The sequence below is a fragment of the Balaenoptera acutorostrata genome, chromosome 2 (assembly GCF_949987535.1).
Source record: "Balaenoptera acutorostrata chromosome 2, mBalAcu1.1, whole genome shotgun sequence".
Classification (NCBI taxonomy): domain Eukaryota; kingdom Metazoa; phylum Chordata; class Mammalia; order Artiodactyla; family Balaenopteridae; genus Balaenoptera; species Balaenoptera acutorostrata.
In genome coordinates, this window is record NC_080065.1 from 106366451 (window position 1) to 106391492 (window position 25042).

A 25042-nucleotide genomic window follows, 5' to 3' on the forward strand; every position below is an offset into this window, starting at 1 on the left:
TATATAGTCTTCCTGAGATATTCTCTGCCTATACAATTTATATGGGCACGTATCCATTTTTGGATGTATAAATTTACACCTCATACCTTTGAGTCTGAATTAAATATTTCCTGTGTGTGGTGATTATGTAGTCAAGGTTCAGAGCAGGATATAGAAACCACTAGATATTTGAAACAGGAAAGGACTTAATTTAAGCAGTTGGGTTTTAGGCAGTTCCTCTTGGAATTCCTTATGGAACAGTATAAAACTGGTCCATTAGGGGAGCCACTACCTCTGAGGCTACCATTGGAACTGCCACAGCCCAAATAGCCACTGGCCCCAGGGATCTAGAGAATGGAAGCCGCCATCCAGAAATTAGGGAGCTGGATCTAGAAGCTGCCACTATACCTGCTTAATACCTAGAAAGCCTCAAGAAATCAGCTTCTTAACCAACAGTAACATCCAAAAGTCACAGTAAGGTGGCTTCTGCCTCATTCCCTCCTTCCACATTTCATGCAAATGTGTTTAATGGTGGAACCCAATTCACATCTAGCATCCATCCTAGAGCTAGGTAGAATGATAGGAAATGGTTGGTAGAATAGGTGGAAAATACAGTTTGAAGCTTTCCAACCCCTGAAAGTAGAAGTAGGTGAAGTAGAGGCTGAGAGTACCAATGAAAGCTCTACCTTTGTAATGTAATTAATTGTTCACCAGTTACTTTGCAATAGGGATTGAGTTGAGTGGACCAGAAAAATTATGCTAACATTTGCTCAACCTTCTGATTTTTTTCTTTTTTTTCAATAGGATTGGGCCGAGCCTATGCCCTGGCTTTTGCAGAAAGAGGTGCATCAGTTGTTGGTAAGTTGATACATTTTTCTTTTCATTCAGTAGCTGGGAACTAAAATACAGTCTTCACAAGCCAGAGGCCTTTGTATTCACATGAAATAATTTGTCAAGGTCAAATTTCATCACTAATTTTTTCTTCTGCCAGCAAAATTTTTTTCCCCATTGAGGCTAACTTTGTAACTTACTTTTTAAAGTGAACTAGTTTCACAGAATTTGCAACTTAATAGAACTGAGAAAGATGAGCTGACATTCATTATATAAAAGGAAATTCTTGAATTTGGTCTATTGTGGGCTGTAATTTTTCGATGTAGAAGACTGGTGCAAGATGAATCCTTGTAAGTCTAAATATATTGATAAGGTAAGAAATAAGTGCATTTTCATAACTAAATGTTTGGAATCAGGGAATCCAAAGTGTTTTCTTTTTAATCTCTTTCATAAAAATTTTTCAAATGGAAGCTTTTATAACAGTTAAAAATTTTTTAAATTAAAGGGGCACTTGCATGAGTTTTATTATGGGGGGATCAGTTGGAAGATGGTGTATTGAAGAATACACCAAAAGTGGGAGGTTTTAGTAATCTCAGTGGTTTGCCTGATGTACTTGGCAGTTGGTATGGACCTAGGAGTGGATTTGTCTACAGCCAAGTCTTTGTGGGGAATATCTAAATGAGTGCCAGGTAGGTACATAGGGCAGATGTATGGCCCAATATTTATTAATATCTTTCCTGGGCTAAAATTGTTGGCCCACATCATTGTCCTCCCAATCCCAGTTTTCCTACATCTTATCAGGGAATACAGAGAGCCAAATTTATCCCAATTTGTTTACGGAGATGTGTAATAAAAGACTGAAGAAGCAGCCATGTTTTCTAAACAAAGAAGACCTAAGCAGGATATTGAATATACTTTTCTTCCTCAGCATATATCTTTTTTTTTTTTTCATTCATGAGATATTTAATAAAATAACACATTTCGGGAAAAATATCAATACAGTTGTATACATCATTACTGAAAACTGTATACCATCATACAAAAAAGGATTTTATTTTGGGAAATCAATTCCTAATTTATGGCAAGTTTTACTTTCAGAAATAAAACCACAAAACAGCACAATCTAATTCAATCTTAAAGGCTGGCATGCTGAGCAAGGAATGTTCTTATTCTTTGTAGGAGCTCCTTCTTTACACTGTCAGGTACCAGGGCTCTGCCTTTTGGTGTGATTTCAGCCACCAAGTCATCAACAGTAACTGTTCTAGTCCTTTTTCTTTAATTACCTTTACAGTGTGCCTTCAACTGATCCTTCCAGCCACATTCAATTAATTTAGCTCTCAGCAACTCTTTGAGGCCTTCTCTTTCTCCAGTTTCTATCAACTTTTGGTTAATTGCTGCTCTCATCTGCGCACCTTTGTTCATCTTGCTAACCACACTCTTCGGCTGCCCGGACCTAGCATATATCTTTATGAAAGGGACACAGCGACTTTGGATGTTCCTTGTTTAAGGTCATAGCCACTGTCTGTTAATCCAGTCTACTTCTTGGGGCAAGGACAAATTTTGTATTGTGGTATTTGGTCAGGGCATGTATAGTTCAGGCCTTTTTTGCCAGATTTTCCCCAAAATATTTCATGTCAGGGCCTAAAGGCACATGTTGTTACTTTTTTTTTTTCTTTAAAAAAAATATATTGTTATTTATTTATTAATACTTAAAACTTTTTATTTATTTACATCTTTTCCACTCAATTCGGTAAGTGCAAGTATCTCATTTTATCTTTTGTATCTCTTAAAGTTCCGAGAATGTTGCCTTTTGTAAAGAAGGGACTTTGTTCATTCCTTCCTTTATTGTTTGCTGTAGCCCTTTTCTGGGGGTGGGGCGGGCTGGGGAGTGGTTGGTGTGTCTTTGAGATTGGTTGAATAAATTTCTGCTTTTTTTGTTGTGACTAAGTTATAATCTTAGTTTATAAACTTGTTTTGTAAAACCTTTTGCAGCAGTATGTGTTTATGTGGATCAGTTTTCCTATATTTATTTATTACCTTTGAATTTGTTGAACTCAGATTGGAGTTTTTCAGTTCTAAGAAAAAGGTAAACAGGGACAGTGTATCTGTTTATTTTGTCATTGCCTCAGGGATGGTATCGCAGCAAGTGCTTGTGAGAGTCCAAAAAGGCAGAAAATTAGTGTTTTGGGAAAAATATTTACCAAACTAGGCTGGAGAGCCAGATTTAGTTTAGTTTAGTTTCTGTGAAAATGTAGAACTTTTCACTGATATTTTCTACCACTTTTTAGCCTGTGACCTAGCTGTGAACTTTCTGGGCTACCAATGGGTTTTGTTCTTCCCTAACCACCACTACCCTCTGCTTTAACTTTTTTAAAACACAGATGCCCTGAGTCCAGGTTGTATCATGTGCGCTAACATTTCTCCTGTGTTAATTTTGTTCTGCTCAGAATATTTTTACCTGGGTAAGCAAAACATAGTAAAGAGGAGTAAGCAAACCTAGGATTTATGACATCAGAGTATCTTGTTTGTGGAAAAATTACTAATCAGTTAATCCTATGACTAGCTCAGAGGCCAGTAAGAAGTAAGACCTTAAGAAATGGAGTACCTTGTTTCTCATATAAGTCAACTTTTGCTAGGTTATGCTGAGTTAACAGACAAATCTCAATGGTTTATAATAATAAAGGATAATTTCAGGACTTCCCTGGTGGTGCAGAGGTTAAGAATCCACCTGCCAATGCAGGGGTTACAGGTTCGAGCCCTGGTCCGGGAAGATCCCACATGCCGCGGAGCGACTGAGCCCGTGCGCCACAAATACTGAGCCTATGCTCTAGAGCCCACGAGCCACAACTACTGAGCCCGTGTGCCGCAACTACTGAAGCCCACTTGCCTAGAGTCCGTGCTCCGCAACAAGAGAAGCCACTGCAATGAGAAGCCCACACACCTCAACAAAGAGTAGCCCCCGCTCGCCGCAACTAGAGGAAGCCCACGCATAGGAAGGAAGACCTAACACAGCCAAAAATAAAAATAAATAAATAAAATAAATAAATTTATTTTTTAAAAAAAGGGTAATTTCATACCTATCTGACCTTTCAGCTTCTGGTCAGCTGTGTCTCTGCTTTATGTGTCGTACTAATTTCAGGATCCCAGCTGAAGGAGCAACTTTCATCATGGCTGTTCTTCCAGCAGAGGGAAAATAAAAATGGATCCCCTTGGTGTCTCATAAAGCTTCTGTTTAGAAGTGGCATGTCATTTCTACTCACCTTTCATTGGCCAAAGGAAATCACCTGGCCAAGCCCAAAGTTAAGGGTATCACTTAAGATATTCTCTTCATGTAAATATGATTGCTATGTTTTATATTCCGTAATATAAAGCATTATGGGAGATTTAAATCTGGGTATAAGAACTGCTAAGCCTGTGGCTGATAATTACAACAAGGGACATTTGGTTTCGTACACGTTACATCTTTCAAGAAATGTTCGCACATATCTGAAGGAAATGTTGGGAATGGAATAGGTTTGAGATTTCCTCAGTAGGTGAGCTGTATCGAGTTCTCTGAATATTAAGTTTTGTCTTGAGGGCGTGAACACAAAGAAGATGGAAGTGTTCCAGCAAGGAGAACCTCTTTTTGGACAGTAAGAAAGGCAGAATGCTTTCTATTCTTGAACTGGAGGAGTAGCATTTTTGGGTAATTGAAACTGCAATCTTTTGAAGTAAGATCGACATGATTTCTTTTCTGTACTGCAGTTGCATAATCACTGGTAAAGATGAGTTACAAGTTCCTGTGGTCTGATGCCAGAGCCTGTGTTTTTAACCGCTGTGTGATCCTGACAGCCAGAAGGTGAACTGCAGTGGGGAAAGTGAATTGTCTTTGAAGTTAGGTCAGGCTATAAATCCTGTTTCTGCTGTCTAATTACATGACCTCTCTGAATGTTAGTAGCCACCTTACCTAATAACTTCCAGGATTATGATGGGGATTAAATGACATCAAGAATTAAAACCTTTTGGGCTTCCCTGGTGGCGCAGTGGTTGAGAATCTGCCTGCTAATGCAGGAGACACGGGTTCGAGCCCTGGTCTGGGAAGATCCCACATGCCACGGAGCAGCTGGGCCCGTGAGCCACAGCTGCTGAGCCTGCGCGTCTGGAGCCTGTGCCCCGCAACGGGAGGGGCCGCGATAGTGAAAGGCCCGCGCACCGCGATGAAGAGCGGTCCCCGCACCGCGATGAAGAGTGGCCCCCACTTGCCGCAACTAGAGAAAGCCCTCGCACGAACCGAAGACCCAGCACAGCCAAAAATAAATAAATAAATAAATAAATAAAAATTAAAAAAAAAAAAAAAATCACATATTAACATTATAAAAAAAAAAAAAAAAAAAAGAATTAAAACCTTTTGTAAAGGGGGTAAAAAGCCAGTAATAGTGACTGCCTACCAGGCAGTGTGCTGGGCACTGTGCTCAAGATTATGTCAAAGTGAGCTTAGGGGGCATCCCAGGCTGGAGTGAAGTCATCTAGAGGAACAAAGTGAGAGATGAGAGATCACAGGAGGTCAGGTCATGTAGGACCATTTAGTTCAGAGTAAGGACTGGCTTTTACCCTGATTGAGATGGGAAGCCATTGGAGAGCGTGGAGGAGCAACATGACCTCATTTAAGGTTTAAGTGGATCATTCTGAGTGCTGTGTGAGGAATAGGTTCTAGGGGAGCAGACATGGAAGTGGAGAAGTACGTTGGGCATATTGGGGTCTATTATCCTATTAACAATTCTTGTCCACACTTGTGATTTTTCGTTAAAAAAAAGAAGAGGAAGCAGAGAGATCTGTCAGGTTATTGCAGTAATCTACATAAGAGATGGGGGTGATTCAGACAGGTGGTAGGGATGGAGGTGGTGCAAAGAAGTTAAATTCTGGATATATTTTGAAGGTAGGTATGGCAGGATTTGCTTATTTGCTGATGTGGGTTGAAAGGGAGAGAGAAGGATTAAGTGGTGGTTTACTGAGATAGGAAAGACTGGAGGAGGGCCGGATTCGCAGAGAGGGGACATTCCCAGTAGACTTTCAGATGGGGATAGTAGGTAGGCAGTGGGACATAGGACTCTGTAGTTGGGGGGACAGGTTGAAGCTGTGTAAATCTATTTTCAGTTTCTAGGTGGTATTCAAAGCCAGGAGACTGGATTAGATTACCCAGGTGGTGAGTGCATATAAACAGGAGATAGGGTCCCAGATCTGAACTCTGGAGGGGACTCAGTCTCTCATTTTCAGTTTCTTCTCCCTTTAAGGAGACCTTTGATGCCTTCTTGTTGAGACAGATTAAGTCCCTTAAATTAAAGAGCCCTAATTTAAGACGTTGCTTTCTAAACTGTCATAACATTTTGGAGGTCTTCAAATATTTAGATACATTTAGCGCCATTCTGGAAAAGACTCTGATGAACTAGGGCGATTGCATCTTTCTACCAAACGTGAAAATAGTATGACAGCTCTGTGTTTTCCGCCTTTTCTTCGGCTGTCAAGAAGCTTGAGGGTAAACCTGACACTGTCCCCAAATAGAGTAACTACCATTAGCATATGGTTTGAGTAGGCTTCTCTTTCTCTGATGTAACGTTTTCTTAATTTTTCCGTTTTTTAATAGCCCTTGCACATTTAAGCCACCTTAAATACTTTTTGGTAGCAGTCAGGACATGAACAGAATACAGGAAGAAATCCCCACTGGGCCCACAGCTCTAAAATCAATGAAATGATTCTTAATGCTATTGTTTGCTATCGGAAACTTTATCAAAATAGGAGGAAAGGCATCAAGCATAGAAAACAGAAATGTCTGGAAGAACATCCAAGAGATGGTTAATAGCAGTTACCTCTGGGGTAAGACAAGGATTAAAACGACTTTTTGAATCTGCAGGGTTTGAATTTCTTGAAAGCATTAAAAAAAAAAAAAAGTAAATAACCTCTCCAAAAAATAAGTACACTTGTAGTATAATATTGCCCATGTCATCTTTTTATATGCTTCTCAGATTACTCATTGTAAAGGATGTCACTCACAGAATCAATACATATGCAAGTTATTTTGATTTTGTAAATTTGGAAGCACCATTTTACTTTGGAAATAAAAGTCGTTTATAGATATGTCATTGGTAGTGGATATGACTCAGCTGGTGTCAAACCCTTGGATTGAATAAATATATGAACACGAATATGTGTAAGCACAGTGATAAAGCACTCTTCAAATACAAAGCATTATAACATTATTACTCTTGATAATTAAGGGGCAAGTTAGAAACTGCTATATAAGCAATTTCCCGCACTGAGCTACAGCAAAAAGGACGAACTACTTATAGTAAAGTGAAACAGTAAAGTGAGGGCAGACTTTAAGGGATCTTGAAAGTTAGGCAGTGAATAATTAGGGTTCCACTGCAGATTTTGAGCAAGGGGATGACGTAGTATAAAGGCTGCCTTTGGGCCATTACCCAGCAACAGTCTGCTGATTGCCTGGAAAGATTAAGATTGGAGGCAGAAGACCACCGGGAAGGCAACTGTAGTAATCTGGGCATGAAATTATAGAATAGGAAAGAAATGGCAGTAAACGATTCCTCGAAAGAACTGGAAACTCCTCAGTGCACAAACTGTCTACCTTGCGAGCTTAAAGCACCTAGCACAGTGCTGGATACAGAGTGGGAACAGAGTGAACATTTGAAGAATCATAATGAAATTGATGTCAAGCCTTGAGGACTCAGTGACATGTGCTGTTCAGAAATGGGAGAAAGGAAAGAGTACCTGGGAAATAACTCACCCAGCAAACTGATGTTGAGAAGGTGGGACAGTTTGAGGAAGATGATAATCAATTTGATTTGCTTTTTTTTTTTTTCCTATCAAACTATAAGTGACGTATATTCCCTCAACTGGTTTAGCAGCCCTGATATCAGGAGACCCAAAGCATGTTTCTTGCTCTAGTCTTTGGAGCCAATAGTCAGGGCTGAAGGATAGCAAGAAAGAACAAGAAAACCAACTTCTGAGAGCAAAGTCCTGTACACAAATAGGATTGCTAAAGACGAATCCAGATTTCTCAATCTGGTTTATGTAACAAAACACTGGAAAACAATGTATGTAATGCTCATCAAATAATATTAATGCTCCAATGTTACCTCTGTTTCTCTTTCAACATTTCAATAAAGGAACTTATGATCTGCAACACATATAAAGAATTAAAATCTTTTATAAGTAAGGGACACGTACACATCTGTAAGAAAGAAAAACACCCCAAATGAAACGTGATTTAAGCAGGCAAAACAATAAGAAGTATAAATGACCAATAAGCCCATGAAAATAATGTTACCTTACTAGTGCTCAAAGAAATGTAAATTAAATAATGAGCTACAACTTGTAATCATTTAATTGTTATACTGAAAAGAATGATGATGTCCAGTGTTGGGAGGATATGGGGAAACAGGCCTTGTCACAAACATGGTTCTGTTTTCAGGCTTGGATAGCTGATAACTTGATACTTTGTATTTAGGTATCCATTTACCTATTAATAGAGTACTTTTACAGGCTCCAAGTGTGTTTTAGAATTCTCTGGATTCTTATATCCCTGCTCTAGTGGTTAGCATATTGCAGGTATTTAGTAAAATCTTGGGGTGGATTTTTAGTAAAAAACCTTATGTAGTCTTTAGTAGACTATCCAAGTCATTGATTTATTTAAAATGACAGAAATAGGAAAAAGATTTTACATCTTAAAAAAAAAAACAAAACTCTTCAGAGCTATAAACTGGATTTTATATGGAGGATTTACAAATATATCACTTTGGGGGATATTTTGATGGTTTTAGCTGAAAAGACTCTGTCCTTAACTATCATAATCTTAACCATTTTTACTCCCTAATTTAAAGCTATTTGTTTGACTGGGGTGGCTGATTTACTGTTCCTTCTATATTCTCCCCAAGCACATGTGTTTTTTTTTTTTTTTTTTTTAGTGGAAATAATTAGGATAAAAGAAACTTGTTTACAGCATTAGAGGAGCAGAGTGGTATTGTGGTAGGTCCAGGTTCTAGTCTGAATTTTGCCATTTCATACAGCCTTGGAGCCTGGACAAGCTTTGGAGCCTGGAACAAGTTACATAACCTTTCCTAAACTTTGCTCTTCTGTGAAAATAGGAACAACTGTTCCTGCCAGACTCCTAAAAAGCTGTATGGAGATCAAATGCAGCAATGTACATAGATGGGTCTTTGAAAATGTAAAGTATATACATACCAGTATAAGGCGGTAATGGTATTTTAAAATATTATTGTGATTAGAATTTTAGTCATATAATTAAGCTGAACAGTGTCACATAGTGTGGATGCATTTCTCTTTCTATACAATCTGTTAAGATTGTTGCTATCCAAGCCCTTCAGCGTGTAACCAGTGCTTTTCTAGTTAAGCCTGAAATCCCTGTGATTTAGCTCTGGTGATAGTGGGATAACTGAGTGGGGTCAGTGTTAAGTTTGTACTCTCTAAGGTAGAGACTTGTCTTGAATAAATCTATTCTGAAACTGTTTCACTGCACATCATTGATCTCAATAATTATTTATACAGTCTTCAGTTCTCACCTTTGCTTGCACTTGGTTGCACTTTGAACAGTTTCCACTTGGGGGTAGTGTTTCATTTCACAATTGAACAATTCTTTCTTTACTTAAGTATGGCCTTTGCCAGTTTGCTCTTGAACTTTCCCTTGCTTAGTTAAAAAGGGTCTTAATAGACTGTTAGCCGCATGTTTTAAAATCTTGATTTTTAAAAACTGTTTCCTGTCATTTGAGTAATTGTACAGAAATGAATAATTAATAGGAATTTAGTCTTGAGAAGCTTAACACTTTTTTTTTTAATCTCTTGAGGGATAATGTAAGCCTTTTCCCCATTATTTTGTGTCTTTGTGGCATTTTTTATTTGCAGTAAGGCTGTTAAGACTATATTGTTAGAAAAAATATATCCCAGTCCACATTTTGAAAAACTCATTTCCTTTAAGAGTAAAAGCACATTAGGCTAGCTTTGCTCGGTATCATCCCTGTATCTCCCTTTACCACCCAACCCCACTTGCAGCCCTCACTCCAGCCCCCACCAAAAGAGAACCATTCTTGAAAAGAAAAAAAGATCTTGTGGGTTTTTCTTTTTTCCCCAGGTATGGTAATTATCCATTTGGTAATATTAAGAGACTTTAAATTTTAGTATATACCTCTGTGCCATTTATTAATTAGTAATTTTTAAATTGTTATATTCTGCACAGTGTGCAATAACCCTACAAAAATGATCACTTTGCAATGCAAATTAATTCTTTGTCCCAGGTATTTGTTTTAAATTCTGTTTTTGCCAAGTTATTTGGCATTGATCTATATATCTTTTCATTTGTTTTTGCATGTTATTTTGTAAATAATTAAATTATTGTATAAATTACCTTCGTTATCATATTATTTAGTTATGTTGGCTTTTATAAACTTTATGATGCAATTAGTGCATTAGTGTAGTTACCACATACTTAACTTTCAGTAGATTATAAACTCTGAGGATAGGCACCATTCTTATACATCTGTAGATTTCTGTAGATTTCCTTGCAAATAGTAAATGTGCAATTAATGTTTGTATCTATATAATTGGATATAGGGAGATGTTATGTGGTAAGTGTGGTCAGTTGTTAAACATATAAATTACGTATATGCTATAAATTAGTGACTGAACACATATTAGTTGTGTATGTAATTTTTGACCTCTTTCAATAAATAGTTTTTATTTCTTTTTTTGGTAGACCATGACACACTATGTTTTATAAAAATTCACGTGTGCTTCTCCAAGAGTTCAATATTGTGCTTGTTCTTTTTTTTTTTTTTTATAAATTTATTTATTTATTTATTTTTGGCTGTGTTGGGTCTTCGTTTCTGTGCGAGGGCTTTCTCCAGTTGCGGCGAGCGGGGGCCACTCTTCATCGCGGTGCGCGGGCCTCTCACTGTCACGGCCTCTCGTTGCGGAGCACAGGCTCCAGACGCGGAGGCTCAGTAGCTGTGGCTCACGGGCCCAGTTGCTCCGCGGCATGTGGGATCTTCCCGGACCAGGGTTCGAACCCATGTCCCCTGCATCGACAGGCAGACTCTCAAGCACTGCGCCACCAGGGAAGCCCCGTGCTTGTTCTTTATCACCATTCCTGTAAACAAAGGCCTTCTTGACATGGAGAAGATATTTCACATTGTGTATTTAACCTTTCTTTTTAATTATGGTAAGAACATTTAATATGAGCATTTAACAAATTTTTAAGTGTACAATACAGTATTATGAGCTGCAGGCACTATGTTGTATGGCAGATAAGATCTATAGAACTTATTCATCTTGCATTATTGAAACTTTATGCCCACCGATTAGCAACTCCCCATTTTCTCCTCCCCCTAATCTTTGCAACCACCATTCTACTCTCTGATTCTATGAGTTTGACTATTTTAGGTACTTTGATGTAAGTGGAATCATGCAGCGTTTGGCCTTCTGTGACTGGGTTACCATATTATCTTCAAAGCTCATCCATGTCGTTACATATTGCAAAATTTCCTTCTTTTTTTAAAGGCTGAATAATAGTACATTGTATTTATGTACCACATTTTCTTTATCCATTTTTATCTGTCAGTTGATATTTAGATTATTTCTACATCTTGGCTATTGTGAATAGTGCTGCATTGAACATTTGGAGTGCTGTTATCTCTTTGGTTCCTGATTTCAATTCTTTTGAATAAATACCTGGAAGTGGGATTGCTGGATCGTGTGGCAGTTCTAGTTGTAATTTTTTGAAGAATGTCCATACTGTTTTCCTGTGTATTTAATCTTAAAAGTGATCTTTAGGTTTTTTTCTTTTCTTTCTTTTTGCTAAAAGTGGGTTGAATCATGGTCTTTTTCTTTCTAAAAAAGGAGAAGCATTGCACAGTTAAAAATTTCATGACATGAACCTGTGTTTAAATATTTTTCTGCTTCAGATCTATATATATATATATTTTTTTCATATCTATATTTAAAAACAAAGAGGCATGTTTTGAAAGTACGTATGTCATGGTGTGTTCAGTAAGATGGGAATATAGTAGTAGGGAATTAGGAAGATGACTGAAGAAATACACTAATAATATAATTTCATTTCCAACTCATATTTTTAAGATCTAGAACTGAATTCTTTTTTTTTTTTTTTAATTTTTTATAGCTACTTTATTTATTTATTTATTTATTTATTTTGGCTGTGTTGGGTCCTCGGTTCGTGCGAGGGCTTTCTCTAGTTGCGGCAAGTGGGGGCCACTCTTCATCGCGGTGCGGGGACCGCTCTTCATCGCGGTGCGCGGGCCTCTCACTATCGCGGCCCCTCCCGTTGCGGGGCACAGGCTCCAGACGCGCAGGCTCAGCAGTTGTGGCTCACGGGCCCAGCTGCTTCGCGGCATGTGGGATCCTCCCAGACCAGGGCTCGAACCCGTGTCCCCTGCATTAGCAGGCAGACTCTCAACCACTGCGCCACCAGGGAAGCCCTAGAACTGAATTCTTATTAGTTTATTTTTGCATTGCAGTGAATGATCTAGGAGGGGACTTCATGGGAGTTGGTAAAGGCTCCTTAGCTGCTGATAAGGTTGTTGAAGAAATAAGAAGGAAAGGCGGAAAAGCAGTGGCCAACTATGGTACAGTATTTGAGAGAACTATACTGCTTGTTTTATATTTCCTCAACTGATGCTGTTTCTCATGTTAATAAGTATTGAGCAAATATCTTGGCATTCCAGTATAATTATGAAATTAGATTTTACCTAAGTCTGCCAAAGATGTTTAGTGACGTATTTTTTAAACTTTTGATGTAGATTATTTCATGAGTCTAACTTTTATTCAGTTGTCTATTTAATATTTTTAATAATGAGCGCATGATATAATCAGTACATTACTGTAGATGTGAATATGAATATGGTCTTTTCTTAAAAGACCTGCCTTAGCTAAAAGGTCTTATGTATTTCTACAGAGTAACATTAAATTCTTCGTTTTAAAATTGCTTTTAAAAAACATTTCTTAAAGTAATATAGTGTAAGAAGTGAAGTGCCCCCTTTCTGCACCCAGCCTTCATATTACATTCTGCACAGGTGATCATTGCTGTATGTAACTTTCTTATCTTTATGAAAACGTAAGAGTCAAAGTTAGGCATTAGAAATAAAGACAGCAAATACAACCTTTATGTTTGATGTATTGATTCTAATAGTATTTGTAAGGAATCCTCTTGAGTAGATTTACTTTAAAAAGCTAGTGCTTACTGACTTTTCTGCAAATTAGATTGTTTTTATGGACCATGGAGAAAATTAGATTGCCAGTGACTTTATTCTGAAATTTTAGAGGAAAGGAAGTAGGATATGATTTGTTTTGAGAGTTCAAGGGAATAATGAGACAGACATTTTAGTATCTTATTTCCACATTGAGAGTCTAGAAAAATGTTTTCAACTTAAAAAAATTTCTGGGGTTTTAAAACCTATTTTGTAAAGATAAAGATTTCAGACTCTCTTCCCTGCCCCTCAGTTTTGATATTCAACCTGTATCAATCAGGATTCAGTCAAGAAAACAGAAGCCCCTCTCGGTTTTCCAAGTGTGAAGGGTTTTATACAAAGAATTAGAGACTTACCATTGGAAGGTCTGGGCAGGTGCATGTCAGGGAAACTGTCGATGACCATCTCAGCCTGTGGCAGGTGGTTTTCAAGAGCTCACCTAGATGTGCTGTCAGTCTCACATCTGCAGCCTGCTCACAAGATTGCCTGCGTTTACAGTCTCTTCCTACTTTTCCTCCCTTTAAGCGAGTATCTCCTTTTGGCAGATCTAACTCAGGAGCTTATGGGTCCTAGGGAAGGGACCTGGCTCCGCCTGTGATTGCAGAGGAAGTAGAAAGAGGCAATGGTGATGTTGAGTTGACAGCTGACCATTTGACGCACAGCTCTGGGGATATGAGCCCTTCTCCTGGGCTGATTAGCAGAAAATAACAAATCCATAATATTTCATTGAGCTTTACTTTTTTAGTTAGTAATACAAAAACAGTAGGTTTGTTTTCCAAATGTAGTGATACAGAATTGAACATGCTTTTTCAAATTAAACACGCTTCTCCTTCCCTCCCTCTCAAAGTCTCATTTGCATCCTTAAGGGGAAGTGCTTATGTGGCTATTTAAAATTCAACAGAAATGAAATAAAATAGATTATTCCATTTGTCGTACTAGCCACACTTCAGGAGCCACATGTGGTTTGTGGTTACCATGTTAGTGCAGAAATAGAGCATTTCCATCTTCACAGAAAGTTCTGTTCGACCATGGTGTCTTGGATATTATTTGTCAAGTACTTCTCATTTACCCCCTCTCTCTTTTTTTTTTTTTTTTTGGTAGGTTAAAGGATTGCCTTAGGGACTAAATTTCTTTTGTAACATGTTATCATTTATATTTTAGTTTGTTACGTGCCTGCAATATAAATGTATTTTCCTTGGAAATGAGTTCTGTTGAATGAATAGTATCTGTCATGTGCTCTGAGCCACAGAATTTAGAAGTCGTTTGTAAGGGATATTACTGAAGTTTTGTCCTAATTTCCCTTTCCCTCAGATTCAGTGGAAGCAGGAGAGAAGGTTGTGAAGACAGCACTGGATGCTTTTGGAAGAATAGGTAATGTTTCTTTGCATTTATGGTACTAACAGAGCAGCTTCTACCTTTCTAATGAAATATTTTTTATTTCACTTTTGTTTATTAAAAACTCTTTTTTGGTAATCAAATTTTTAGATTTGTTTTAAATTTTAATTTTTTTACATACCCTAATCTTATTCCACAAAGGGCTTGAGGTGACAGTTTTTATGCATGTATGTGTTGAGTTTGTTTTATATTTTTTTGTACTTTAAGAGCCTTTAAAAAAACTTGTAAGTATTCTCTAAGTTTCCTTTTTATAATAATTTAATCATACCCCAAATATATTTAGAAAATAAAAAATAAATCAGTATTTTGGCAATAGAGGACCCAGTGGAATATTTTAGATAATTATAATGATTCAGATGAAAATGATTCAGTATCTTGCAAATTAATTAAGATGAATTATATAAAATAAAAATCTTCATTTTTAAGAAGCATTTCAAGCATTTCAAATATATTGTTTAATTTTCCTGACTTAGTCCCATACATTGTTAGTAAAAGGTTATTGAATTACTAGAGGGAAACTACTGCAGATAAGCCCAACATGTTTATAATCTGAAAAATGTTAATTTTTGTAGTTTGAATATGTTCCCCCCCCCCTTTTTTTGGTCTAGCATATATATTTTTCTAGCTATATTTGGTTGAGCTTGTGAGAGACATGTTCACATAGTGTCTGACACAGGGATAGAGACCACAAAGTTTTGAAGTCATAAGGTGAAAATAGCCACAAGATGGTGGTTGAACCTTAAGAAACAATCCCTTTTATTTTATAGTGAGAATGCAATTATGTATGAAGACAGGCCATCAGTTTCTAACTCTAATGGTTTCCTTTCTGGGCTTTTGACTTTTGAGTGGCAAGGAAAAATCTTTTAAACTTTTAACTTTCCCAGTGAATTTTGAAGTTAATTGAGGGATGGTTTACGATTACCACTGAATTCTAAGAACCTAAGAGTTGTGTGACTGCTAATTCTGTAAATAAGCTCACAGAAATTTGGCAGGAGGTAGAGGTGGAAACATTTAGGTATGTAGACTTGAGAGGAAAGCACTGATATAATGGGGTACTTATTGTGCTTTTGTGAATCAGATTTGTTTTTACTATAGGTATAAAATTGTGTTCTGCTAGCACTTGTTACCTATTATATCTACTTTTCCATGGGCAGGGGGGAGGCAGGGAACGCTTTTGAAAGAAATGTGTTGTAAGCAAAGGCAAATTAATATGCTTGCTTTTATATTTGTGACTTGAATATTTTTATATTGTAGATGTTGTGATCAACAATGCTGGGTGAGTATTTCTTTTTAAATTTCCAATAAAGTAATGTACATGCAAACTTTTTTTAAGTGTTGACTTTCTCTTCTCAACATATATAATATCAATTTTTTAGAATTTTGAGGGACCGTTCCTTTGGTAGAATAAGTGATGAAGACTGGGGTAAGTTATTTTAAATATACGTTCTCTGGAACATACTTATCCATTTAGCCTTCTAATATTTGATACATTTACACACTTAAGGAAAAACTTGCTTCTACCTATTTTTGCTTCTGCTAATATAACTGATGATGAGTAAGCTTTACAACTGAAAATGAACAGTTGGAAGAAAAGGCTTTTGTGACTTTCGTTCGTTTCCCTTTTTCTCTTTGAGAGATTGTCAGCGTTTTCTTGCAGTATTAGTTGTTTCTAACAGCCTTTTGCATGCTTGTCTGGCTGTGTGATTCTTATTTCAAGAGCAAGAGTAGGCTATGACTACTGTAAGCAGACAGAAGGAAATGCTAAAAAAATCAAAAGGAAATGCTAAAAAACAAAAACTAAAAACGATGGAGATCTGAGAACTGGGTGGGAAAAACCTAGATATAATTTTGAAACTTCTAATAAGTAGGAAAAATTTCCATTAGGAATGTCATGTTGGAAAGATTGAGTTTAGATGATGAACAGTCACAGTTATAAAATTTTTTTATCCTGTTTGCTCTTTTTTGCCCTTACTTTCATTGGCTATCAGAACTAAAACAAGCATTGGTGGCTGAGACGGTGGCAGGCATGGTAACTGAGATGAATTACATCATTGTTTATAGAGTGTGTTTCTGGGAAATATTGCCAGAAGTTCTTTTGGAAGAAGCAAGATATCTTTCTGACTTAGAATTAAGCAAAGACGGCTTTTAGCTTCCAATTCCCTTGTAATAACTGGAGAAAAAAAGGAGCTGAGAAAGATAGAATTTGTTGGCAGAGGGGACTTAAGTGGGTGCTTTGCTTTGAGCTCTGATGGGGCTGGAGTGTGTCCTCTTCTGGTTTCATCAGAGTAAGATTAAATCTGGAATTGTTTGTTTATCTGCATCATCCTCCAAGTTGTCTGTTCATTAGATTGACATTTCAGAAAGCAGGCTTCTCTGTCTCTCTTTTTCCCTCTTTCCCTCCCCCTCTTTCCTACACCTCCACGCCCCGACCCCCAGCTCTCTCTAACTCATTTGCAAATCCTGTTAAAAATAGGGATTTAGGGATATACTGAACATTTTATAAACATTTCTTGATGAAGAACTGAGTGGTTTTTGATTATGCTTTAACTAACGTTTGTGTTGAGTCCCAATTATATATGTAAAATTCTTGGTTATTTGTATTATGAATTTTTATATAAAATAGGCAAAAATTAAAGATGGCATTGCACTTAGATATGCATAGGCATCGTATTTAGGTGGCATTATATTTATGATAAAGTTAGATATATTAGATAATAATCTAATCATAAATTATAGGCAAAATAGGTATGAATTATTGATTGGTTATGTAACTGGAACTAAAGCAGAAATGATTACTCAGAGTGCAATGTGACAATAGCTGATTTTGAATGCTAGGTATAAAATGAACATCTTTGTATAAGTAAGTCTTTGCTTATGTTGATTCTGAGATAGGTCTGTCTAAATTTGACAATATTCCTGAAAAAAATTTCTTGTTTTAGATATCATCCAGAGAGTTCATTTGCGGGGCTCATTCCTGGTGACCCGGGCAGCGTGGGATCACATGAAGAAACAGAAATTTGGAAGGTAGAGTTGTATGTGGCTGTCAAGGGGGTTTGGAGATGCCGTGTGTGGGTTCTTATGTCCAGAGGAAAAGAATTGCTTTGACGTTGAAAAATACACCTTCAGATATGCACAGGCTTTTTAAACGTAGTTTTGGAAGATGCCTCCCCGTTACATTGGTGTCAGTCATAGATTAGCGAGGTGGACAACTTAGTATTTCTTTTCACCTCCTACTTTTCATTATTAATGATTCTCCTGCTATTCTCTGATATTTTAGCAGTACAAACATTGAGGATTCAGCAGTACTTTATTCTCTAACCAAAATATCATTTTTTGTGCCCAGTGACCAACTGGGGAGAGATGAGTGGCTGTTTTCTACTGGCTGACACTGGTCAGACATGAGTTAGTCTTTGTAAACTAGGAACGGTAAGACTCTTATAGTTGCGTCTGTGTGACTCAGACGTGGCAGACCTAGTAAGTGGCCCCATGCTCTCTAACATAAAAGTTATTCCTGTTAACTCAGGGTTCACACACATCTACTAGAAGTAAATTGCGTGTGATATCTGTTCTTATTGGAGAGTTCTAGTATATCTTGATACTAGCAGTTTCTGAAAGTCAATGATAGGATTTACTTGTTCTACTAAGTAGAGTAAGTGAGATTAGGTCAGATTATGAGATGGTATTATTTAATATGAGGCATTTAATATTATCCAGAAAGGGAAAGGAGCAAAGTTCTGAGGACTAAAGAATTAGAACTTCATGATCTAATATTTCTTACTAAAATTTTAACTTGTAAATTGGCAGTTTATTTTATGTTTATAAATACTTATTGTTTTCAGTACATAATGAATATACATTCTTACACTTGAATTCATTTGATCCTGACCAGGGATTCTTTCTAAAACAATAAAATCTCACAGTTGAATTTTGAGAGATTACTTTTATTATTTATATTAATTTAGATATATGAATCATGACTTTAAGAACCTAATGGCAGTATACAGAGTTGCTTTTGACAGGTATAATAGTAATGAAAAAGAAAAAAAAATGCTTAGAGTTGCAACAGTATCAAAATATAGAAAAGATGATGTTGAGAGATTGATTTTCCTTTTAGGATCATCATGACTTCATCGGCTTCAGGAATATATGGCAACTTTGGCCAGGCAAATTATTGTGCTGCAAAGCTGGGTCTTCTGGGCCTTTCAAATTGTCTTGCAGTTGAAGGCGAGAAAAGCAACATTCATTGTAACACTATTGCCCCTACTGCTGGATCACGGTTGACCCAGAACATTTTGCCTGATGGTAAGTAGTTTAGTTTTTTTTTAATGCTGTTCCTCACATACCTGTGTGGCGTGAGCTTTGTAAAAGTGTTTAATTTTTTGAGTAGCTAAAAAAATTTCCTTACAATTTAAAAAAGCATAATGTGTAGTTTATGTTCATTATAGAAAATTGAGGAAAGCACAAACAAACAAAATGTGACCCATAATTCTGCCACACTGAGCTAAACTTTTTCTCTTTGTGTAGGTAGACATACATACATTTTTTCTTTACAGAATGAGGTAATACCATTCTTACTGGTTTATAATAATAATTATTTAAAACAATTAATAGATTATGTTTTTTAGGGCAGTTTTAGGTTTATAGAAGAATTGAGCAGGTAGTAAAGAGAGTGCCCATATACTCTTCCTCCCACACAGTTTTACATCAGTGTGCTACATTTATTACAATTGATGAACCAGTATTGATCAATTTTTATTTATTTATTTATTTATTTATTTGGCTGCATCGGGTCGTTGAGGCATGTGGGATCTTTCGTTGTGGTGCGTGGGCTTTTCTCAAGTTGTGGCACGTGGGTTTTCTCTCTCTAGTTGCGGCGCATGGGCTTCAGGGTGCGTGGGCTCTATATTTTGTGACACGCTGGCTCTCTTGTTGAGGCACGTGAGCTCGGTCGTTGTGGCACCCGGGCTTAGTTGACCCTCGGCATGTGGGATCGTAGTTCCCTGACCAGGGATCGAACCCACATCCCTGCATTGGAAGGCAGATTCTTTATCACTGGACCACCAGAGAAGTCCCTGATTGATTATCATTAACTATAGTTAATAGTTTACTTTAGGGCTCACTCTTTAGGTTGTATGATTTTATGCGTTTTCACAAATGCATGATGTTACGTACCCACGATTCTAGATCATACAGAATGGTTTCACTCTAAAAATCCCCTGTGTTCCATCTCTTCATCCTCTCCTCTTTTTCCCAAATGTCTGGGAGGATTGAAGCTCATTTCTTTTTATCCCTACATAATATTACATGGTATGTAGGTGCCACAATTTGTTTTTTCATTCACCTATCGTGGAACATTTTGATTGTTTCCAGTTTTTGACAGTTGTGAGTGAAGCTGCTATAAACATTCACGTGCAGGTTTTTGTGTGGACGTAAGTTTTCAACTCATTTGGGTAAATATTAAAGAGGATAATTGCTGGATTGTATGGTAAGAGTGTCTTTAGCTTTGTAAAAATTTCCAAACTGTCTTCAAAAATGGCTGTATCGTTTTTCAATCCTACTAGCAGTGAGTGAGAGTTCTGGTTGCTCCACATCTTTGCCAGCATTTATTATTGTTAGTCTTTTGCATTTTAGTTCTTTTAATAGGTGTATAGGGTATTTCATTGTTTTAATTTGCAGTTCCCTAATGACTTATGATGTTGTGCATTTTTTTCCTGTGCTTATTAGCCATTTATTTGTCTTCCTTGGTGATGTGTCTGTTCTTATTTTTTGCTCATTTTTAAATTGGGTTCTTTGTTTTCTTCTTCTTTTTTTGGGGGGGGGGGTTCTTTGTTTTCTTGTTGTTGAGTTTTAAGAGTTCCATGAATATTTTGGAAACAAGTTCTTTATCAGATATGTGTTTTGCAAATATTTTTTCCCAGTCTTTAGCTTGTTTTTTTATTCTCTTTAGTCTCTTTCACTTTTGAAGGATAATTTCACCGGGTACAGAATTCTGGGTTGGTAATTTTTTTCTTTCAACACCTGAGATCTTTCACTCCACTCTTCTTTTGCTTACATGGTTTCTGAAGGAAAGTCTGACATAATTCTTTCCTTGTTTCTTTATGCATAAGGTATTTTTTCCCCTCTGTGTTCCTCCAAGGTTTTCTCCTTGTTTTTTCCACAGTTTGAATATAGTATGCATAATAATAGGTGTAGATTTTTGGCAATATTCTACTTCATGTCTTCTGAGCTTCCTGGATCTGCGGTTGGTATCTGTGATTAACTTTGGAAAATTCTCAGCCATCACTGCTTAAAATATTTCTTCTTCTGGGCTTCCCTGGTGGCGCAGTGGTTGAGAATCTGCCTGCCAATGCAGGAGACACGGGTTCGAGCCCTGGTCTGGGAAGATCCCACATGCCGCAGAGCGACTAAGCCCGTGAGCCACAATTGCTGAGCCTGTGCGTCTGGAGCCTGTGCTCTGCAATGGGAGGGGCCGCGATAGTGAGAGGCCCACGCACCGCGATGAAGAGTGGCCCCCACTTGCCTCAACTGGAGAAAGCCCTCGCACAGAAATGAAGACCCAACACAGCCATAAATAAAAAAAAAAAAAAAAAAAAAAAAAAAATTAAAAAAAAAAATTTCCTCTGTTGTTTTCTTTTTTTCTTCTACTTCTGGTATTCCCATTATGTGCCTGTTCTATGTTTTTATTTTAATTAATTAATCGTTTAATTTATTTGGTTGGGCCGGGTCTTAGTTGCAGCAGGTGGGCCTCTTTAGTTGCAGCTCACAGGCTCCTTAGTTGTGGCTCGCAAGCTCCTTAGTTGCAGCACGTGGGCTCCTTAGTTGTGGCATGCAAACTCTTAGTTGCGGGATGTAGTTCCCTGGCCAGGGATTGAACCCGGGCCTCCTGCATTGGGAGCGTGGAGTCTTAACCGCTGCGCCACCAGGGAAGTCTCAATGTATCTTTTGTAATTATACCACAGTTCTTGGATATTCTATTCCCTTTTATCTTTTTGTCCTTTTTTCTCTTTGCATTTCATTTCAGTTTGGGAAGTTTCTATTGACATATATTCAAATCAAGCTTACTGATTTTTCTTTTTTCATTTCAAAATGTTATATTGTTTTTGTTTTTTAGCATTTCCTTTTGAATTTTTTAGCATTTCCTTCTGTCTGCTTACAGTAGTCATCTGTTCTTGTAAGTTGTCCACTTTTCTCCATTAGAGCCCTTAGCATGTTAATCACAGTTATTTTAAACTCCTAGTTTGAAAATTCCAAAATCTCTGCTATATTTCAAGCTGGTTCTGAGGCTTGTTTTGTCTCCTCAGCCTGTACTTTTCTTGTCTTTTAGCATGCCTTGAAATTTTTGTTGAAAACTGAACATGATGTATTGGGGTAGTAGAAAGTGTGATATACAGAGCTTTATTGTGAGGTTTCATGTTTATCTGGCTAGGAGTTAGGTTGCGTTTATTGGTTGCTGTAGCTGTTGGTGTCAGAGGCTACATTTTCCTCTTTGTCGTTGTTTTTGTGTCCCCTGTTGTCTTTGGGTTTCCCTAGGTACTCTTTGTGTTTGCAGCTCTCTCAGTTGTAATCCACTGTTGTTATACTGGAGGCCTGTTGAAGTGGCTGTAAATTATGGCGAGGGGAAGTGTTCTATAATCTTATGATTAAATCAAGTTTTTTAGCAGGTCAAAGTCTCTGGACTCTGAGCTTCAGTAGAGTTTTTTAGCCTTTTTTTTTTTCTCCCCTTATTTGAGACAGGAAGGCTAGAGGGGTTCCACTAGTCTAATTGCTCTTCCCTTAGGTCAAATAAGGCTCTGGTAGCTTCCCTTGAGGATAGGCCTTTGTTAAGGAGAACAGAATGCTCTGGGCATATTTCAAAATGATTTTATCTTATTGATTTATTTATTTTGTTACCCTCTCCCTTTTTCTCTGTAACATTTCAAAGCAAATCTTAGATGTTGCATTTCACCTAATAAATACTTGGAAATGTGTCTCTAACAGATATGGACATTATAACCACAATGCCAACATCACACCAAATAAAATAATTCATTACCATTGTCTAATACCAAATTTATATGAAAACTTCCTCGTTATCTAAAAAATATCGTTTTAGAGTTAATTTATTCCACAATGATCTAAACAAGGTTCACAGTCGTTTTGTTACTGTATCTCTTAAGTTTTATTTAACATATGATAGTTCATTCTCCTTTTTGAAAAAGTGCCAATTATTTGTTGAAGAAACTGCGAGTTCATTTGTCCTGAAGACTATTTCTCATTCTTGATTTGGATTGCCTTTGCACTTTTGTGGAAAATCAGTTGACCACGTAGGTATGTGTGGGTCTATTTCTGGATTGTCTGTTCTGTTGTATTGATCTGTGGGCCTGTCCTTTTACCAATACCATGATGTTTTGATTACTATACTTTTATAGTAAGTCTTGAAATCAGGTAATGTGAGTCTTCCAACTTTGTTCTTTGAAAACATGAAATATAAAGTTTTAAATTTAAAAATTTGCATGTATGATTGAGAGCCAATGCTTATTTATTTAGTTATATAAGAAATAGAATACTTGACTGGTGGAAAACTATGGTTTTTGATACTCCTGGTTTTAACATATTTCTAAAAAGAAAATATCTATAATACTTCAAAAGTAGTTTCTGTGAAACAGTACAAAACAATTGATGAGTGAAATTACTTTAGAATTAGCTGCTTCATGGCATACAAATGCTTATTCACAGTACCATTTTACTTCCCACGTTTGAGCTAACATTCATTTTAGAACTTGGGATTTGTAATACCAAGTATGTACTTGCTAGCTTTTCCTAAGAGCTGTGCCTAACCAGTTTGCTTTAGTGTAGAATAGCTATTTGTACCTGAGATCTAATTTTTTTTTTCCTTTTCTTTTGTCAACAGGGCCATTTAAAAACGTCCCTTATTTTAAAAACTCTTTATACTCTCATGTCTTATTGAAGGAATTCTTGTTAAAGAACTGGATTATTTAAGTATAATGCTACATATATATGCACAACAGTGTAGGTTACTGGCAAGAAGTAAAGCATCAAAATGTAATGCATAGTCATGAACTCACTGCTCAACCCAAGAATTGGAACATTACTTGCATCTAACTTTATACCTTCTATTCTGTTCCTCTGCTTCATGCCAAGAGATAACCACTATTTAGAATTTTATGCTTATCATTTCTGTGCTAGACTCCTACCTTAGTCACTTTTTGCCATTGGCTGTAGACTTTCTTGAGGAAGCAGCAAGTTTCCAAGAAAATATTGAAAACTTTAGCTTTTAAATTTGCTTTCCTTTGGGAATGTAGCTTCCATTAATTTTGACCTCTAGAGATGTTAGGTCACTGTTTAATGTAGTATCTTTTATGCCCACCAAACCCTAGTGAAAGATGTTTGGAGAATAAGATCTACTTTAGACAAATAATTTAATGTTTCTGGACCTGCTTTCTCTTCTGTAAAGGAAGAGAGTTGTTACAGATCATTTTTAAAAGCCCTTCAGATTCTGAATTCCTGTTATTTTAAATTTTGGTATTTATTACTTTTTTATAGTTTAGAAAAAGCCGAAAATTTATTTTGCCTCAGCGTTTTTCCTCTTTTCCTCTGAAATATTAACTTACAGGCTGTCAAAGGAATTATTTGTTAAAGAACCAGGTGTTATGAGTAATGTGCGGAGACATTTGCAATTTCATTTCCCCCTTTGAAATATATTTGAAAAATGGAAAGTCATGTATGTGACTTACATGTTTCTTACATGAAATGAAACATAATCTTAGGATGAATACCCATGAACTAACTTCCCAAGCTGTATTAGTTATTTACTGCTGTGTAATAGATTACTTCAAATTTTGTGGATTAAAACAACAAGTATATATTATCTCACAGTTTCTGGGGTCAGGAATACTGTAAAGTGAAAGGTTCTTAGAGCTGCTCTTTAATTTACAGGGACTGTAAATGTCATCTTTGTCACTTTAAAATATAAAACTGTATTTTGTCCCTTCACAGTTAAAATTTACATTTATTTGATTCTTTAAAGATTATAAGATGTATTTACAAATCGTGTCTCATTTGAGCCTTGCAACAACTTAGTAGAATAGGCAGGTAACGCATTTTAATTACCATCTTACAGATGCAGACACACGTCCAAGAGAGTTGAGCGCTGTGCTCAATGCCCTAAATTGCCTACATGGCAGGGCCAGCAGTAAAATCTAGGTGTTCATGCTCCTTGTGTAGTACCTTTCTGCTCTGTTAAGTTGCTCACAGAAGGTATGCAACAGGAAAATATTTCTTACACTTTGTGACTCATCAGTCACGGTTGCAAGGTCCATTTTCCATCATCTTACTGCCATTACAGTTGTCAAGGCTGTTTTGTAGTTTTCTAGCTTCTGGGAGAGCAAAATAGTTTTGGGAAAGAATGATACCTAAGTTCATTATGCTATGTATGCCTTTGCTCACCAGTCTTTGCCAAGGCAGCTTTAACTTGTCTTCTAAACAGTACGTTACCCATCTTGGAAAGGTATATCTGATGCCTTCTATGTTAGAAGCCTGAATATATCCATTGGGATGAAAAGATTCTTCTA

General features: G+C 36.9%; 1 protein-coding gene across 1 annotated transcript in view; it reads left to right on the plus strand.

Moving 5' to 3' along the window:
- The window catches only part of LOC130707178 (peroxisomal multifunctional enzyme type 2-like), an 80638-nt gene that overhangs the window by 42958 nt on the left and 12638 nt on the right, over nt 1-25042 (plus strand). The window contains exons 2-8 of the mRNA XM_057540387.1: nt 784-837; nt 12348-12455; nt 14388-14447; nt 15726-15747; nt 15848-15894; nt 17411-17495; nt 18586-18773. Of these exons, the coding sequence (XP_057396370.1) occupies nt 784-837; nt 12348-12455; nt 14388-14447; nt 15726-15747; nt 15848-15894; nt 17411-17495; nt 18586-18773 (564 nt within the window). The remainder of the gene's footprint in view (nt 1-783; nt 838-12347; nt 12456-14387; nt 14448-15725; nt 15748-15847; nt 15895-17410; nt 17496-18585; nt 18774-25042) is intronic.